Source organism: Musa acuminata, chromosome BXJ2-1 (assembly GCF_036884655.1).
Source record: "Musa acuminata AAA Group cultivar baxijiao chromosome BXJ2-1, Cavendish_Baxijiao_AAA, whole genome shotgun sequence".
NCBI lineage: Eukaryota > Viridiplantae > Streptophyta > Magnoliopsida > Zingiberales > Musaceae > Musa > Musa acuminata.
Genome location: NC_088338.1, coordinates 8,939,461 through 8,958,790, shown reverse-complemented (window position 1 = coordinate 8,958,790; position 19,330 = coordinate 8,939,461). Strand labels below are relative to the sequence as shown.

Here is a 19,330-nt window from a genome sequence, read left to right as displayed (position 1 = left end):
ATAAAACATGCATAAAACATGGCTGCTTAACCTTGCCCAAAGACACTGATTTGCTGTAATCCATTTGTGTCAGCACATCAAATTGCCGTTTAATCATCAATCATCTATTAACGTTTTCTTGCAAGAAAACAGCACATCTGATGCCATTATCTGTTGGCTTGTCCAAACTTTCTTCTGATCACTGAATCCACTGTAATCAAACATACCTTGAATCTGTTCATTTACATAGAGAATACCTAAGAGAAGACTTAGGAATTATTCTAAATCTTCAAATCATGATCATTGTATATTCTGCTTTGTTTAAATTAATTAGGGTTGTCAGGTGCCTAATTGTCATGTCTCATTGACTACAATGATTACTGTTTGATCTCACTGTTTTGATTTAAATAAGTGCTTAACAATGTACTTTGATCACATAAATTATGTAGTTCTAATTCCCTTTTAATACTCCCAAATATTCCTTTGTGAACTTGCACCAACCATGTCTAGTTTTAGATCAGTGACATATGTCTGTCATGTCCACATGGTCTTCTCCACTGCACAAAGTTGACTGTTCACAAACCCTAGGTTCATAAAAGTATAGTTAAAATAGCACATGAGATATGGTTTGCTTCTGTTGATGACTTGTTTTAGACTAATCACCTCAAGTAGATAGTTGAAATGTTGTTTCTGAAACCACATAAGGCAAAGAAATATTGAGATAGATGTGCATGAGTAGTCCACCAAGATCTGCTTTGAATCCAATGACATGGGGTTGCAGGAACTTCTCTTAATATCCTGCTGATTAAGGCCAAGATAAACACTTCTTTTATCCTTCTCTTCATGCTTATGAATAACCCATAATTAATGTCCTTAAAGCCAATAATAACTCAGATTGCAGTCCATATCTATACAAGACAAATGCAAATGCATGTCTCAGACAAGGTGGTAATGAGATATGGTTGCTGTTGAACACATTTGGGATTAGTAGTAGGATCAAACTCTCAGGGTTGCACTTAGACCAAATCCAATTGTCATTGTGGTTCCAGATCATCACATCTAGAAGCTATAATGACGTAAGATTACGATAAACTAGTTCCAGTTGTTATTGTGATTCGAGTCAAAAAATAATAATCTCTTTAAATAGTTAAAGGTAAGGTTACGTACGTTGTTGATCCTCCCTAGACCCTATATTAACCGGAGTTCTTGGTATGTCCTTTCTAGTTTCAATTAGTGTGGTCTCATTTATAATATGATGATCTCATTAGATCCTACAAGTTGAGATAATAGAATCAGATTCCTTTGATGTGTTGAAAAGTTGATCAAAGAAATAGAGCAAGGAAGAAAAGAATATATAAGAAGGATAAAGGAACTTGATTGTCACCTCACAGCTAATTGCAAAGCTAAGACATCAGACCTACCCTATATCTAGTATTAGAATTGAAGGGGAACATGAAACTTCTTCCTCATTATTTCAGAGAGAGAGAGAGAGAGAGAGAGAACAAATGCTTTCAGACACATGGAATATAATAAAGATGGCAAATAAGCCTCTTATTGTTCAAACTTTCACATCCACATACAACAAAGCCTGGCTGCAAAAGCAAGGAATCTTACAACACCCTCAGTCATTTGTTGGCTTTGCATGAAATGATGATGATTTTAGGCTTCCTGGTCTTCCTTCCTTCACAGCTCACAGCTACCTCTCTTGGATGGAAGTAGATGTGACAAATGCTGCCTTTAGGAGGGGTCATTGCTGTGGGACTCTTGTGGAGAAAGAGAACACACCCACATGCCTGCCCCATTCCATGGAATGCATAAATGCATCACTGAAAAGGATGAGATTTATGCAGCCTCAGCTAGGTAGGACATACACAGCAAAAGAAGGAAAAAGAATAGAGATTATGAGCAACATATATATGTGTTCTTTCTTGTTTAAGATGGAGATTATTCCTCCAATTCAAGTAATGAGAATATAATCTAGCTTGTCAGTCAATCCTAATGGCTGGCTGGTGGTTGAGCAGTCAAATGCTGTATATACCACATTGCTGATAGAAAATGAAGAACAATTCTATTATTTTTCTTTCTACCATCCTAAGTGGACCTCAAGATAATCTTTGTTTACCTTTGTATTTAATGTAAATCTTGACATAGCAACTGTTTGTGCATGATGGCCAGGTTTGTTTATCTAATAGAAGGTCCATAAAATGATTGACATGCACATTGACCTGTGCATGAAGTTGTATACTACAGCAACAATATAAACATCAACTGTAGATTGGTGGACTAATTCTTAGTGTTCATTAATACATATTGATGCCAACATGCAGCATTTCCCTATCAACATTTTGTTAATATCTTAATACTCATCTTTTTTCTAGTTGAAACAAAATGGAAAATATTATTAAGGCTGGGTGCAGAAAATTAATTCTAGATCTAGATTTCAACTAATGCAACTTATATATTTTTTTCTTTAGGAAATAGAAGGCAATTTTTAACTAATTCCTTTGGAAAAAAAATTCTAAATAATCTTTTGATCCACAAAGTGACAAAGTAGGACCAAACTATGGCCCACATAAGATTGACAATGGGTGCCATGGTGGGCAAGGAACCCCATTAAGCCAACATACTTTTGTTGCTTTAGGTAAGGTTCACATGGACTTGCCCAAGTAACTCAACAAGGATAGGTAGACCACACATTTCATGTCCCCTTAGCCTCCTGCCCAACATGCAAAATACTTGTTTGATATATATATATATATATATAAGGGAGAGAGAGAGAGAGAGAGTAGGAATGGCACCCAAATTATTTGCCTAGGTATGTAAATCCAACTTGAGCCCTACTTTTCTGTTCAAAAATGTCTCAAGCCTGATTAAAAGGTGTTTGGACTTTGTTTCATTTGGAAATCTTACTATCTGATTCCATGCAACTAATTGATAATTTTCTATGCATATAATTAACAATATATATATATATATATATATATATATATATATATATATATATGTTCATTCTATTTATTTTAATTTAATTTGAAATCTTACTATCATATTTATTTTTATTTAAAATATCTATGGAGTTAAACCATTTTGGAAAATCAAAAGACTATTTAGAGGTGAACTTTTTTTCTATTCAATTTATATCTTATATATCAATCAATAAAATCATCATTAATTTACAAATTAGGCTTATATAGAATGTTAATTTGATTGATAATCATCTCAAGACATTAATGTATTATATTGTATTAATTTATTCATAGTATGTGATGCATGGGTGGCATAAAATACCCAGACTTAATTTAATGCAGCTGACATATATTACATGCATGATTTTACGTATCTATTAAAATAATTGACATCACGACATGCATCGTCTATCGCCATGTCGGAGGAATTAAAAAATAGAACTTAGAATAAGATAGAGAGAAGAATTTTAGTTTAAATATTGAAAAATTAATATGAATAAATAACATCAACCCAATTAGATTAATTATTACTAATACAAACTTCATATTCAAGATAAATAAGTCGAGTATACAATCAGACTAATTTGAACCCGTTCTTACCATCATAGTCAGATCTTTACTAACATATATTAATCGGGTCAATCATAAGATTATTTGGTTCAATAACAATAATAATTTTTTTGTTGTTTAATGCAAAAATAATATGTTTAATTAAATAAAAATATTTAACTTTGTTTTAAAAGTAAGAAATGTCAAGTTCTCCAACTATTAATAGCCTAAAATATTCAGGATGACGAATCGAACTCTCCGGTTAATGTAAATTAATCATGTACAGATATCAAATATTAGATTAAAAATAGAATTAATTCTGAACTAAAATTTTTCCCAGTCTTATATCTCTAATTCTGACTTGTTAAATAAATATTAAATGAAATCGTGGATTTATTTTTGATCTGTGAACTTTCGGTAGTCTCCACGTGTCTTCTCCAAGACCTGATCCACTTCCATTTTGATCCGACGGTCTATATTAACTTCTGGTTATGATCTCCACGTGGCAGAATCGCCTTTGCGATTGGGTAATTTGTCGCATCAGTTAAGCCTCCAATCGTATATATATATAAAGGGAGAGGAGAGAGAGAGAACGGAACCGCAGCAGATTACCACTCTCCTTCCGTTCTTTCCTCTCCCGCTCTTTCTTGTGTCATCAATGTGATCGAGTTAGGGTTCGCATGGGTTCCTCGATCGAGGAGGAGGAGGACGAGGAAGAAGCTAATCGATGATCTAACGGTCCTTCTGATCCCTTTATCTATCGTTTTCTTTCTCCTGGTTTCTTGGGTTCGGATTTGCCTGATTCTGCTTCATGGTTAATCCTGCAATATCTTGCTTCGATCATAATGAGTGTTTCGACTCTTTGATCGTTATCTTGTGGCGCTTTACGGTTCGTTATAATCACACTGGGGAGTTCGCACTGGCTCCATGTTCCTGTAATGCTCGCTGTTGGTCCGGGTTACGTCTGTATTGCTATGCTTTTCTTGTTGAATTATTAGTTTGATCACATTGGCGAGCTAGGTCATGAAATACTTGTTTCGGCAATTGGTCGAACTGATAGGAACGGTACATAGATATGTATTGTTCGATATCACTGATGATAATAATGATTGATATACCAATCATTTTATCCTTGCTAGATCTGACCACCAGTTTAAGTTTATGGTGTGACTCCATGTTTGCTTCTTGATTCTAATTAGGTACCATAGATGATGTAAGTTACTGCGGTTGTGATATGCTTATCATTGGTGATGTATGTTACCGGATGCAACTGCCTTGCCCTGCCTAATATGTCCATTAGTTAGAGAAAAACCTTTTAGTTTGATACAATGTTCGCTTGCCATGAAATTGGCGACCCCAGAATGCTCTATAGAAGTTTATTAACAACAGAGGTTGTATCCATTCTGATATTTGTTTCGCTCAAATAAAGAAAAGATACTTAGATAGATAGTTAAATTTCATGGTAGCAATCAAATATCTTCAAAATCAGTTGTCATTGACAATAGACAACAAGATGAGTCGTGATCACCGAAAATTCATTCAAAATTTTAGAATGACATGCAAGAATGGTAGGCATTAGCAATGACAATTGTAAATGTAAATTGGCAATTTGGGGATGACACGCATCCTTCACTATGTTTCATGATGCTGTGTAATCTACACATCACCATCCCAAAATTCAGCATGAGACTTGTACAAACCATTGGGTGATATAAATGGGTGAACCAGAATGAGCCTTTTCTGTGGTACTAGGCTCAATCTTTCCTTGTCCTCCTCTTTCAGATGCCAGTCAAATATCTCCATGTTCTCTTTGAGCCTTTCCTTGTTAAAACTTTTCACTACAATGCTCCCACCTTGCTCGACGCCCCACCTTAAGCATACCTGTCCATATATCAAACAATTTGTTAGATTCTACTGACACATTGACTTGAAACATACCTGAAAAATTTTGAATTGATCAAAGAATATGATGTGCATAACAATAAGGATTCTGTATAAGTATCTCAATTAAAATTTTGTGCATATATGATGCCAAGATATAGTCAAGCAAAGCTTTTTACTTGCACAGAGAATGAAGTAATGTAGTTACCTGGGCTCTGCTTTTTCCCGTAGACTGAGCAATTCTTTTGACCTCTTCACATTCCAACACATCATTACTCCCCCAGAAGACTCCAATTGCACCTAGCAAAGAATATGCAGTTACATGGATTCCCTTCTCTGAGCAGAAGTCTCGTAGTTTTCTTTGCTGCCAAATAGGATTTATTTCCACCTATCACAAGAATGGCAAATATTAGCACTACACCATGGCCACATACTAACTATTTGGGATCCTTGCAGGAAAAGAGTGTGACCGTTGTCAAGGCGTTGTCTGAGGTAAGTCAAAGGTACACATTCTTGCCCCTACGAGCAGAATTATTGGGATGCTGAACTTTTGGGACCTTTCCTTATATCATATTTCACCATATATAACTTTCTTTAAAAAAAAATGGTTGGTACTTTCAATTTCACATCTAACAAGAAAAAGTAGATGTTCTTGAGGAATGAGTAGATGGAGTTATGACTTACCTGGTTCACAGCAGGTGGAATTTTTGCATGACTAAGTAGGTCAGCTAGCTTCCTGCATGTGAAGTTGCTAACTCCGATAGATTTAGCTAAACCAAGACTTTGACATTTCTCCATTGCTTCCCACACAGTTGGCATGTCCAAGGGAATCATGTCCTCGCTGGTGAATATTATTTGTTTGTCACCTTTTAATCTAACAGGGAAGTGGATAAGATACAGATCGATGTACTCCAAACCCAAAGTCCTACAAAATCATTTAAAAGACAGTGACATTATAATCCAATCATTCATGATAGACTTCTCTTTTTCTTCTTTACCAACACTTATGATTACTAATTTTTTTGTGTCAGAAATAATTGTCTCTTTGATCAAGAAGAATTAATTATTGAGATGGTTTTTCTACCTTTTCTTTTTCTTGACAATCCTCTTATATTTGTTAGGGTGTTGTTCTTAAGAATCCTAAGGATAAAAGAGAACCATCATGCTAAACGATCAAGAGACAGACTTAACATTGTTTTGGACAAAAGCATACTCCTCTTATGATCTCTCACCATCAGCCACTAGATTTTTACTGCTGAAAAAACCAGAATTATTCTGTCAACGTTTCATCAAGATGTAGCTACGAAAATATGATCTTTTTATTTCTGAAAAAATAGCCTTTGTGTTAAGTAGCCGGGATCTGCTTTATCTATATAATATTCAGCCACCTATGTAATCTGTGTACTATTGTTTAAAGTTTATTAATGTGTAATTCCACATTCTTAACCTTTAACCATGATCAATATGTCATGTTATTCATTTAAACTTAGATTGGGCTGCCCATATTCTTCTGTTAAATTCCATGATAAACCCGAGCTGACACCCAAAACAGAGATACATATAAAGTATATATACTCATTCCTTGAAAGTTCTGATCATATGAATATATTTTTCGTTCATGCATCAAATGATTTATATGTATACCTGAGAGACTCTTGCAGTGCAGGGACAACGCGGTCCGCGTGCATGTCGGTGCACCACAGTTTGGTGGTGACGAAGAGCTCGTCGCGGCTCCTGATGAGCCCTCTTTCCAGGGCAGTCGCTATGGCCTGGCCAACAGCCCGCTCCGACCCGTAGATGCTGGCGGTGTCGAAGTGGCGGTAGCCGAGCTCGATGGCGTCAATCACCGCCGACGTCATGATCTCGTCGGGCGGCACCGGGTATGTGGCCGTCCCCATGCCGAGAACCGGCATCCTCCTCCCTGAACTCAGCACAACCTGCTGCATTACCGCCATCTTCTGCCGCTTGCCGGAGAGGGGCGGGGAGAGAAGCAAAACTAGTCGTTCTCGTCGTTAGATGCAGATCTGGTAAAACATCGATACACCGAAGCAACAATTATACAAATCCTCATTGGATAATATAATTATACAATGTTTATTTTTTTTTAAAAAAAAATTATTATTATTTTAAGTTCATTAATGGTGAAACAGTATGGAGGAAGGATGAATGACGCGTTCAAAACCACTAGACGGTCGTCCGGGGGACTTTTTCTTCAACGGCGGTATTTTTATATATTTTCATGCAAGATGCATTTTGATTTTTTTCCAAATACATTTTCCAACTATGTCTCTTAAATATCAACTTGTTCTCGTATAGTGCCAGTCCTTGTCGGATTCTTCTAGCCGCCTAGTGTGACAGTGTCAGCGCACATTCTTCCTCGCTCTTGAGGTAACATTTCAATTAAAAGTTTTATTCGTGGATATAGCTCAATAATTCTTAATAATTTAAAAATATAAATTTCATCAAGCAGTTTATACTCAATTTTATAAGAATCAGAATGAAAATTTAAATTTTATTGAAATTAAAATTAAAATTTAGATTAATGTATGCTTAGTAACCTGAAAAAGACGAACTTAAATTCATGTACTTTTTTTTCGCCATACTTTAAGTCGGTTTTGTGCCTCTTAGAGCACACTTGGCTTTCCCATGGATTATTCGGCATTGATGATAAGCTACTCCCTCCCATAGGTGTATCCTTATATTCTGGATATGATGTGTTAAAATCCATCAATCAGGGATAGGGCTACAGGGATGCGATTCATTCACACTAACCTCTACTTGAATAAATTATATAAAAATGTCTTAAAAAACCTTTTATTTGTATGACTTTCTGAGAACCCTTTGAATCATTCGTTCAAAACGGTTCCTAAAAACATGAAGCTTTATTCACCTATGAAATTTAATATGACCTCACGTGTTCCCACGATGACATATCACGAAATAAAAAATAAAGTGATTTGATCTTGTGAATCACAAAAAATGTATTTTAATGTCATCAACTTAATTTGTCGTTCGTTGGAATTCCTATGTTTAATTTAATCCACAGCTTTTGTTTTGTTCAGTCATGCATGTAATTTCTAATGCGGACGGCATTAAAATATTTGCATTTTCTCCTCTTGATGATGGCATCCATCAGATCGGTCTCCAGTCGTAGTCTCCACAGAGTCGGCATTACAGTATTTCTAATGCGGAGTCGTAGTAGTGCTTGCACGTACCGTGACTTTGATATCGCTTTCTTTTCTCATGTGTTCTCTCTTTCTTTTAAACTTTAACCCACAGAGTCGTCTCCTCCTCCCACTTCAGCTATCCATCTCTATTTCGATTGTAGCTACAAGTAGTAACCATATGTGCTGATGTTCAATTAGCTATATTTGCATTCAGTTTTGGGTATATTTCTTCCATCATTATTGGTTTATCTTCTTTACCTGACCAGATTGTATTAACCTGAATTCATGTGCCATCATCCGAATCAAAAACTTGCGATCTGACTTGGTAGGAAATCCAAGACGCCGGCACATGACCGAGGAAGTTTTGAATCATATCCAACCACAATCCCTACAATCTTAGTCAATACTCCAACTATGCAAATGATTTTTATTGGACTCTCGTGGGATTCCTTTCGATCTATGATTTGAAATCCAAACAGTCAACAAGTCAGCCAGCTCACTCAATCTTTCTCAACATTGAATTAGGTGATGAACATTGATATTGTACTTAGCAGCATAAGCTTACCTGTTTCTACATTTTCCATTGCCCATAGCATGCTCAAAAGATGTTGTTGCATAGCATCGATCGAGCACAAATCAGTGCCGCACAGCTATCTGAAAGACTTTTTATGGCACAATCCACTTTCAGTAAGACAAATTCCAAATATTAAAAGTTAAATTTTAGCTAATCCTAATTAGATTTCATCTTAGTCTATTATCTCCAGTCTCTTTTTCTTAGAAGGATAACAAATGAGATCATGGATATACATTGACTGTTTTTAATTTTTATTGATCTCTGTATAGATAATGAAAGTGAACTATTGATATCATTTGATTCATGTTAATTTTTATATGGGTTTAAATTAATTTTAGATAGATTTTTAAAATACCATGACATTGGAAGCGGTTGCCAAATCTCAGCCGGAAGTTTCTTTTATAAACTTTTAGGTCAAACCCTTTTCATTTAATGATATAATATCGATTTTAGGTCATTTTGAGCACGGTAACGAGAATTTACAATGTCATTCATATTGGAGAGAATGATGTGTTGGATATAATTTTTAAGCCTTAAAAATTTCTGAAAAATATATTTTTGGTGGTTACATAATGAAAGTATAGGTTTACAATAGTTTATATTTTCAAATAGGCTGTATTGGAGTTAGATCAGGCTTAATTTAGTTTATATGTATTTATGGTTTTTGTACATATCTATTCTTTCAGAGTTTGGAAATAGCCTATTCACAACAACAATGGATCATTTCTCATTTCTCGTACGCTTAGCATCTGTTTAAGTCAAGACTAATATAAATTATAAGATATTCTTAGTGTTTGTATCAGCAACTGATGAACACAAAATAAAATATACTCATTTGGGAGCTTGGACATCAATTGTGGACAAAATTGATCTCTTCATATCCCTTAAAAGTTGATAAATTTGTTATTTATCTATCATGTACACCTACTATTTAACTTGAAATTAACGAGTGCAGGGAAATTTTGATGCGCAAGACTTGATGATGTTATTGATGCTTTCTTTTGGGATCGGAACACGGTTCAACACAACCTGTGATGACCGAGTGAATGGACAAATTGGTGAGCAGTGTAAGATATGTTAACAAACTTGCATAGCCGTGGCCGACGTGTCATGGCTGGGTTCGATTATCATGTCCACGATTGTACCGACGATTAAGCCTTCGTCCGATCGAGTTGAGCTCGGGGTTGACTCTGGATGTGACTCTTGGGTGCGCTATCTACTTTGTCATCGCTAGACTCCTGCACACTGGCCTAGGTCGGGAGGAGGGGTTTCTCGATTTTATCCCTCTGATTAAGTCAGTATCGAGTGAAGTTTCTGTAGAAGGATCCTCTTGGTGATTGCTGATCGATTTGTGTGAAACAACATCGCACGATGCCGTCCCAAGCTTTTCGGAGTGACCTTCGACGGTTTGGCGCTGTTAGTAAACAAAAGTACCGTGGCTGATGAGTCAGCACGGTTAGGCCCACATGCCGACGTCAGGAACTTCTGGTGGAATATGTGGATTGATGGAGTGGCTGCACCCCTCGAGCGCCTCTAGCGAGGGTTGAGGTGGTGGGATCGGGCGAGTCTTCGGAAGCGGCTGGGGGTTAGCACTCCAAAGCCAGCCGACCTGAGCGCCACTTATGGCGAGATGCGTTCCCTCATCCCCTGGACAGTTGGCGATCTTCCTTGCAACGTGGGCACCTCCTTGAGATGGGAGATGCTGGCTGGCTGGTCGGGGTCCTAACCGTTGGACTGCCCTCTTTTGCGTATTAGATGGCGACTTCAGGATGATGACGCTCGCAGCTTGGTAGCGATTGCCTCCCTGCAAAATGGCCTTCGTCGGGTGAGTCTCGACTTTGGCCCCTCTAATGAGCAAGTTAGATCAGTTTCGATTCACCCCCTTCCTTTCTTTCTTTCTTTTTTTTCTACTCTGGTTGGGATCGACCTGGGTATTTATACCTGCATGCGAAAGTCGGTCGTGCCTTAGTTCGGCCTGGCCGCTGATCCTCATGGGGGCGAGACAACCCCTTTGACGAGATGGTGTTGTTGGGGGTGCTTGAGTGGCATCAGACAGCGCCGTCGCCAAAACAGACAGCACCACCCCGGGCTCTTAGGGTGGTCAGGTCGCACAGTTATACGGTTGAAACTTGACGTGGCGTGTACCCCATGGTTTTGGTGACGTATGGCATTGCGATCGTGACGTAGTTGATGTTTGTTGGTGATTCACCTAGGGCCAAAACATGCCCTATAAGGATGATATGGAACCTTGACACATGAAGCTATGTGACATATGAGCTAACCGAGTACAAAAGTAAAAGTTGCCATCAATCATTTAAGTTGGTGTGTGATGCAATCTACATGGGGTCAACCATATCTTTCTTGCCTTCCCCAGTGCATGGAATTTCCTTGTAGGTAGCCATGTCGAGCCAGAAGCTGCTCCACTGCCAACACATTATTATGCTTGTGTTCTCATCAAGTCCACAACAGCAAAGCAGTAGGGACGAATGCCGGTTGTCATTTTCTTGCGTCGAAGTCTTATCAACTATATTAAACCATGTTATTTTCATGCCAAAAACAAGAAAAAGTAGAGAAAGCCGATCCAAAATTAAGAAAAAGTGGAGAGTCACACGGCTATTATGCCACCGAAAATGACAAAAAGCCAATTCATGAATATGTCACATTGATTAAATTATAATAAATAATAAATAATATTTCTTTGACCACTAACAACTAAAGAAGGATGTTTACTTTCCCATGTGTCTCTGGACGGTGCAAAAAGGGATGACCATCGTCCCGAGTCTGAAGTGTCATGCCCGACGTGACGCCCTATCTCAGTCCCGAGGCTCCATGTCCGATGTGATTGCTGACCACGTCCATAAGGGTGACATCAAAATATGCCCTATCAAAATACTCGTAATGTTTCTTGTTAGGAAAACTATCATATGAGATAGGGAAACACAATCACAAGTTAGGGTTGCTTTGATGATCGACGAGGAGTTATTCTACTTCCGGAATGCTTCGTTGATCGATGAAGCAACCGATCAACTATCCACCGGTCTCTTCTCATCTCTTACCTCTGTCAGTCTTTTTCTTCTCTTCTTTTTCGTTTCTTGCATCCGGATTTATCTGCTATTGCTTTATGCTTAATCTCTTCGTTGTAGTTCTTATTCTTTGCTAACTTAGGTTTAACCATCCACTTGACAATGACTTAACTGCTACTTGCTTTAGAATTGCTAACACTAGCTAGCAAGGAAACTGGAACTGTGCATATATCGTTCGAACCATAAGAAATTTGGCATGACATGCAACAACAGAAACCATATATGCCTATTGTAAAGGCAAACCAGTCTTCGAATTCCGTATTAAAACAGAGGCTTACATGACATCTCTGGGAATGGAATGCATGATTCGCTATGTTTCATGGTTCTGTGCTGTGTTATCTACACATCACCATCCCAAAATTCAGCATGAGACTTGTAGAAACCAGTGGGTGATATAAATGGCTCAACCAGAATAAGCCTTTTCTGTGGTACTAAGCTCAACCTTTCCTTGTCCTCCTCTTTCAGATGCCAGTCAAATATCTGCATGTTCTCCTTGAGCCTCTCCCCGTTAAAGCTTTTCACCACAACGCTCACACCTTGTTCGACACCCCATCTTAAGCATACCTGTCCATACACCAAACGATGTGATTGAGATCAGACTCTAAAGATCTATAATTAATTGACGACAAGATTTAGTCGACCAAAGTTTTCTTTCTGCACAGTGAAGGAAGTAATGTAATTTGTTGAACCTGGGCTATGCTTTTCCCCATAGACTGAGCAATTCTTTTGACCTCTTCACATTCCATCACTTCATTGGAGCCCCATAAGACTCCAACTGCGCCAAGCGGAGAGTATGCACTCACATGAATTCCCTTCTCCGAGCAGAAGTCTCGTAGTTTTCTTTGCTGCCAAATAGGATTCACCTCCACCTATCACAAGAACAACTGTTACTATGACACCATGATCAAGAATTTTTGCTATCACCTCCACCTAACCATTTGAGCTCCATGGTTATTTTTGTGACTGTCATCTTAACAATTTGATGATACTGGATACTTGTGCATCGCATTGCAGCATACAATACTTTCACTTTCCTGTTTCATTTCTAACAAGCAAACAAAAAGAAAGGAATGGATTCGATGGAGTTACGACTTACCTGGTTCACGGCAGGTGGAATTCTTGCATGGTTGAGTAGGTCAGCTAGCTTCTTGCATGTGAAGTTGCTCACCCCGATAGATTTAGCTAAACCTAGACTCTGACATTTCTCCATTGCTTCCCACACGGTTGGCATGTCCAAGGGAATCATGTCCTCGCCGGTGAAAACCATTCGTTTCTCACCTTTTAGTCTAACAGGGTAGTGGATAAGATACAGATCGATGTACTCCAATCCCAAAGTCCTACAATCATTCATAAGACAATCGCATTAGCTCACAATCTTCTTTTGTTGCTAAAGGTCAATCCTGGCTTCAATTTATGGCAACTGTCGCAGTCTTCCGTTCTCTGAGCTGTGATTATTAATATTATCTATGTCATATAAAACATATATCATGTGCATACAATAAATACCTGAGAGACTCTTGCAGTGCAGGGACGACGCGGTCGGCGTGCATGTCGGTGCACCACAGCTTGGTGGTGACGAAGAGCTCGTCGCGGCTACCGATCAGCCCTCTCTCCAGAGCGGTCGCTATGGCCCGGCCGACGGCCCGCTCCGAGCCGTAGACGCTGGCCGTATCCAAGTGGCGGTACCCGAGCCCGATGGCGTCGATCACCGCCGTCGTTATGGTTTCGTCGGGCGGCACCGGGTAGGTGGCCGTCCCCATGCCGAGCACCGGCATCCTCCGCCCCGAATTTAACACTACCTGCGGCTCTACCTCCATCTGCATCCCTACGCTGTTCCTATCCAACTTCCACTTGGATTATAATATGAGGACGCGATAGGAACGGGAGAGGCGAGTGGCTTTTTGTTTGGCTAAGCCGTATCCACGTCTCACATTTTTCTATAGAAATAAAAATACTTTTTTTTTCTATAATTCGCTAGCCATCCATTTGAACTGAGAATTTTTTATAATTATCCACGAAATAAACATTTTATATTAGATTTCATGATAACTTCGCATATCTATCAAATATGATAAATTTTTACCTTTTTCACGTGTTAGGAGTGTGATGACATGGATGACACGTGTTAGGGTGTCAGATGATTGACATTCTAATATTAGATTTTGGATCTCGAGTCAACATGTGACTTATCGTCACCCAATTTAATGCTACATGGTCGAATGGTATCACACTCCGAGCTAAGCCCGAAAATAATATAGCACGAACATAACTCTTTTACTTTGAATATTAGTTTACATCCTCGATACAGAATTACTGAGTTAGATATTATTGATAAAGTTCGACTTGAGACTTACTCGAAGAAAAGGCCTCGATTGAATTCCAATCAGCTTCTACCTCATACAATAAAAATCTGATCTAACACCACGTTTAACTCGTCTAGATTGCTGCATTAGATGTTTTAATGCATTGATAAATCATCATTTTTGATCAAATATAGATAAATGGGCATACATAATGACCCATGAAATGGCAAGTTCACACTGGAAGCGGGTTTGGGTCGGGCTGGGTCGGCTTAAGTTGGGCTTATTCGCTTAGGCCGTGGCCCGTGTTGCCTCTTGGTCGACGGACCCAACCCAACCTAAGTCACGTTAAACCCATTTCTCCACCCGTAAAACCCTAGTCGGCCTTCGTTACCTCGCCCCGCACGCCATGGCGCTCGCCTCCCTCCGCATTCGCCGCGCCGTCGCCCTCTCGTCCGCCGTCCTCAGACATGGCCGCTTCTTCTCGGCGATCCACGCCTCTCCTTCCCCTCCCTCCGTTCCCTTCCTGGCCGTCGTTTCCCCTGTCCCCTTCGGGGACCCTAGCCTCCAACGACCTTACTCCTTGATCCCATCCCTCTCCTTCCGGTCGTCGGCTCCTCTTTGCAGCAGCCGTTCTAGCGGCGGAGCCGACGACAAGTTCGGGCCTGATGAGATCCTCTTCGAGGGATGCGATTACAATCACTGGCTCATCACCATGGACTTCCCCAAGGACCCCGCACCAAGCCGTGAAGAGATGATCGAGACCTACATCCAAACACTAGCAACGGTTGTCGGCAGGTAAAAGATCAAACCTGAGATTGGTTTCCTTTTAGAGAACGGTTAGAAAAGAAGTTTCTTCGAGTGATGTTAGCAAAGTTCTTGAGAATGATTAGTCTTTGATGATAGTCCTACAAAGTTTGTCTATACTTAGAAACATGTACTTGTACTTGGCTTTTCCTGGTCCGATTATAGAAGTGGCACGCTATCCTGGGAACATAAATGCTATTCAAGACTGTATAGGACTGGAGAGTGAACATCATGGTCAAGAGTTGCTTAGGAGATACGAGAAGGGATCGGACAAGGTGGTCTTCGGCAGCTCCATCTTCACTCTGGTTACAATTATTTTCCTACCTTGTTTCCCATAATTGAGGATGAATAAATAACAATTTTGCTATCTATAATCCAAAAAAGATGAAACTAACCTTCATTCGTTGGTCAATTTTTTTCGTTAGTTTATTGGGTAGAATATTATGATTCGGTGCCCGGAGATGACGGACCTGAAGTGATTAGGTGCTTTGTTCGAAGTTAGAGGAGAGGTAGAAGATAGAGAGGTAATATTGGAGCTGGCTTATAGACAGTAAGATGATTTAAGATTCAGAGAGAAGGAACAAGGAAAGAGGATAGATAGTTGCTATAAATTAGAGTTTTACAGCAGGTGGATAGCCAATTGGGAGCACCTTAAATCATACAAGATCCAAGTTGCAGGGACCGGAAAGACTGGAGTGATTAGGTGCTTTGTTCGAAGTTAGAGGAGAGGTAGAAGATAGAGAGGTAATATTGGAGCTGGCTTATAGACAGTAAGATGATTTAAGATTCAGAGAGAAGGAACAAGGAAAGAGGATAGATAGTTGCTATAAATTAGAGTTTTACAGCAGGTGGATAGCCAATTGGGAGCACCTTAAATCATACAAGATCCAAGTTGCAGGGACCAGAAAGACTGGTGTGATGTCTTTCAGTTTACTTGGGTATATTTGGCATAAAAAGTGAGTCTGGTTTGAGGAGGGTGACAGCTCCTTTCACGGGATGCTAGGTTTGTTCTAGTTTATTTTAGAATCTTGGATCGTCACATGTTGGTGTATATTCTACAAATGTCTTCTTGGCAAAGACTTCTGGATCCTTTTTTTTCCTTTGCACTTTGGAAAATTAGTTCCTTTTATTATATTTGTTTTGATCTTCTTTACGTGACTGTATATTTGAAGCATCTTCTTGATGCTTCATGTGTTTGAGTGAGATGGATATCTTGCAGTAAACATTGGTTGTTATTTGCAGTGTTGAAGAAGCCAAGAAAAGGATGTATGCACTTAGCACCACAACTTACCATGGTTTTCAGGCTGTAATGACTGAGGAAATGTCAGAAAAGTTTCGCGGTAAGCTTGTGTAGTTGGTTCCTTCCTGTGGACTCATTTGGAGGGTCTTATATGAGAATTAGGACTTACAATTTTTGCTATAATGAAATTAGGTTTGCCTGGTGTTGTCTTCATATTGCCAGACTCGTATATTGATCCTGTCAATAAGGAGTATGGAGGTCTGTACGTTTCCTTCTAAACTTCGTTTCTTGTATCTTTGCGACCTATCAGAGTATCACAGTAACTAAGGATGTGTCAAGTTGCACATGTTTAGCATTTTTGCAATGCTTACAGTTTAATGTGACCATATTCAGATGTTCTGAGTTTATTTGTATGTTATAATTTCTTTTTTAAAACATAGCTTCTTTTCTGGTACATTTCCTTCTTATATTCAGGTGACAAGTATGAGAACGGGGTTATTACTCCAAGGCCTCCTCCAATTCAATATGGTAGGCAAGGTAGAGAACGGAATCAAAACAGATATGACCGACCAAATTATAACAGACCACCTCCACAAGGAAATCCAAATTATAACAGACCACCTCCACAAGGAAATCCAAATTATAACAGACCACCTCCACAAGGAAATCCACCAAATGAGCAATGGGGTTCGATGCAAGGAGGTGGACCAAACTATGCTCCACAGCAGGGCAATAGTCAGCCTGGGCAATATGGAAGGGGTTATGATGCCCCTGGAGGTAGAAACTCTGTTCCTTCAGGAGAAAGGAGAGACTTCGGACAAGGAGAACAGGGAAACTATGCACAATCTGCGGTAAGGGATGGTTATCAAGGAGAACGTAGAGATCCAATGCCTTCAAATCAGAGGAATTTCAACCAAGGATATCATGGTAATTTTGCTCCTCAAGAGCAGAGGAACATCACACGAGGACCTGGAGAACAAAATATGTATGGAAGCTCTACTGGGGCAGATAACAGGCCTGGATCAGGTCCTAGTTATAGCCAAAACCATAGGCAGGAGACAATGCCTGGTAACGGTGGGGAACACAGACAAAATGGCAATTTTGGTTATGGTGGAGAGAGTAGCAGAGACGTCAGTTCTGGTTTTGGAGGGCAAGGATCAGGTTCTGCCTACGAACAAAACTATTCTGGTCCTACCAAAGGTCAAACAGGGTCCTGGCAGGTAATATTCCCTATATATTCAGATTTTTCAATTCTTTTCTTGATGATTTGTTTGATTGGCTAGCATGATTCATATATTACCTTGAAAGGTTATAGCTGTATAATTTTCATAATACTTGCAAAAAGTGGAGTGCTATCCTTTCTTGTTGTTGATTGTGCTGAAAGACCATATTCTCCTGATATTGTTCAGTATAATTAGTTTTTTTACCTCGAATAACCTAAGTCATGGGTTCTGGAAATACCATTTTGTTTGTTTGGCATGTAGGTGGAGTGCATACTTCTTTGTATGATAAGATTTAGTTTAGTTATATGTTGAAGGATTATCAAATGACAAAAAGGGAAAAATTAGGAAAAGTTGTCTTGGTTCTGATTTTTGTTTGATTGAAGAGCTTAAGGCATCACTGTTGTTTCATAGTGCTGTTAGTTTGATTGAGTGCACACAGTCGATTTTGGTCTATGTTTTCTCACAATTAGGTTTCTTAAGGCTTACCCTTACCCTAGTGGATGTGTTGTAATCTGCACTCCTGCATCAGTTGGTTTGATGCAGTCAGTAGAATCCTACTAGTGTTGTTATTTGCACTCCAGTTTTATTTGTTGGTGTTTGTTGAAAATTATGAAACATTACTCCTTTGGAGCAATGAGCTTCTGAATTGCAAGGAATAGTTAAATATGACATAGATTTCAGTTAATTTGCCGATTTGACTCATTTCTGTCTATCCTCTGATCTTGCATACAGCGAATATAAATTGCAAGGATGGTTATGTTTTTGAATCCTTTGTTCTTACAAAAGCTGCTCGGGCATTGTTCATCAGGCACAACTAAGATATAAATAGTCTTTTTTTTGCCTTATCCCAGGGCTTGGCATATAAAACTCGATGGTCCATGGTTGAGATTTCTGCTTCTGCTTGTATAGACAATTAATTTTCTTTGTGATTGTTCTCTGATATATTCTCTGAAACAGGGGAAGTGGTGACATGCCTTTGGGTCAAAAGGTTTCTCAGCGTGAAGGTGCCCACCTCTACTTCCATGTCTTTTTGGTCAGAAGCCATCTCAGCCCACCTCTACTTCCATGTCTTTTTGGTCAGAAGCCATCTCAGCCCACCTCTACTTCCATGTCTTTTTGGTCAGAAGCCATCTCAGCCTATGTGGAATGTATTAGAATTTTAACTGAAACTGCCTATGACTCTTCTTCGCTTTATGTTTCATGGTTTCTCGAACACAGCGGAAATTGCATTTCCTAGTTAGTAATATAAGTGCTTTCTGGGTCGGTCTGTTTCCACAATATAAAGCCATCACAGATGATGAATCTTAGTTCTATAGTTCTTACGTTTTGATTAAATATCTGTGATCCGAAAAGGATCAGATATTAGATCTGATCATCTATTTTGTGGATGGATTCGGCATTGTCCCGTGCCACAGCTGCAAACATAATTTGCAAATTGGGATAAATATAAGTAGTATAGCCATCCAATATCATCAGCAAATAGAGAGAGAGAGAGAGAGAGAGAGAGAGAGAGAGAGTTCTTTTGCAACATAATGTGGAAGGAGAAAGCTCTCCAAATTCA

General features: G+C 39.0%; 3 protein-coding genes across 4 annotated transcripts; 1 reads left to right on the top strand and 2 right to left on the bottom strand.

Moving 5' to 3' along the window:
• Nucleotides 1-5,014: 5,014 nt before the first annotated feature.
• On the bottom strand, nucleotides 5,015-7,408 carry LOC135598074 (non-functional NADPH-dependent codeinone reductase 2-like). Of its 2 annotated transcripts, none has more exons than XM_065091598.1 (4): nucleotides 7,020-7,408; nucleotides 6,060-6,300; nucleotides 5,584-5,763; nucleotides 5,015-5,375 (listed from the first exon to the last, which is right to left on the bottom strand). In XM_065091598.1, the coding sequence occupies exons 1-4, from the start codon at nucleotides 7,328-7,330 to the stop codon at nucleotides 5,151-5,153; spliced, it is 957 nt and encodes a 318-aa protein (XP_064947670.1). In that variant the 5' UTR covers nucleotides 7,331-7,408; the 3' UTR covers nucleotides 5,015-5,150. The 2 variants fall into 2 exon arrangements, with proteins under 2 accessions (XP_064947670.1, XP_064947671.1); XM_065091599.1 differs by having other exon boundaries at nucleotides 6,060-6,249.
• A 5,010-nt stretch (nucleotides 7,409-12,418) lies between these two features.
• LOC103995030 (non-functional NADPH-dependent codeinone reductase 2-like) lies at nucleotides 12,419-14,054 on the bottom strand. Its single transcript, XM_065093164.1, has 4 exons — nucleotides 13,706-14,054; nucleotides 13,296-13,536; nucleotides 12,889-13,068; nucleotides 12,419-12,763 (listed from the first exon to the last, which is right to left on the bottom strand). Exons 1-4 carry the CDS (start codon nucleotides 14,020-14,022, stop codon nucleotides 12,539-12,541), a joined length of 963 nt encoding a protein of 320 aa, XP_064949236.1. The 5' UTR covers nucleotides 14,023-14,054; the 3' UTR covers nucleotides 12,419-12,538.
• Nucleotides 14,055-14,873: 819 nt separating this feature from the next.
• On the top strand, nucleotides 14,874-19,091 carry LOC135598812 (multiple organellar RNA editing factor 3, mitochondrial-like). The gene is made up of 5 exons (XM_065093163.1): nucleotides 14,874-15,297; nucleotides 16,549-16,646; nucleotides 16,739-16,804; nucleotides 17,021-17,766; nucleotides 18,727-19,091. Exons 1-5 carry the CDS (start codon nucleotides 14,909-14,911, stop codon nucleotides 18,736-18,738), a joined length of 1,311 nt encoding a protein of 436 aa, XP_064949235.1. The 5' UTR covers nucleotides 14,874-14,908; the 3' UTR covers nucleotides 18,739-19,091.
• Nucleotides 19,092-19,330: the final 239 nt, after the last annotated feature.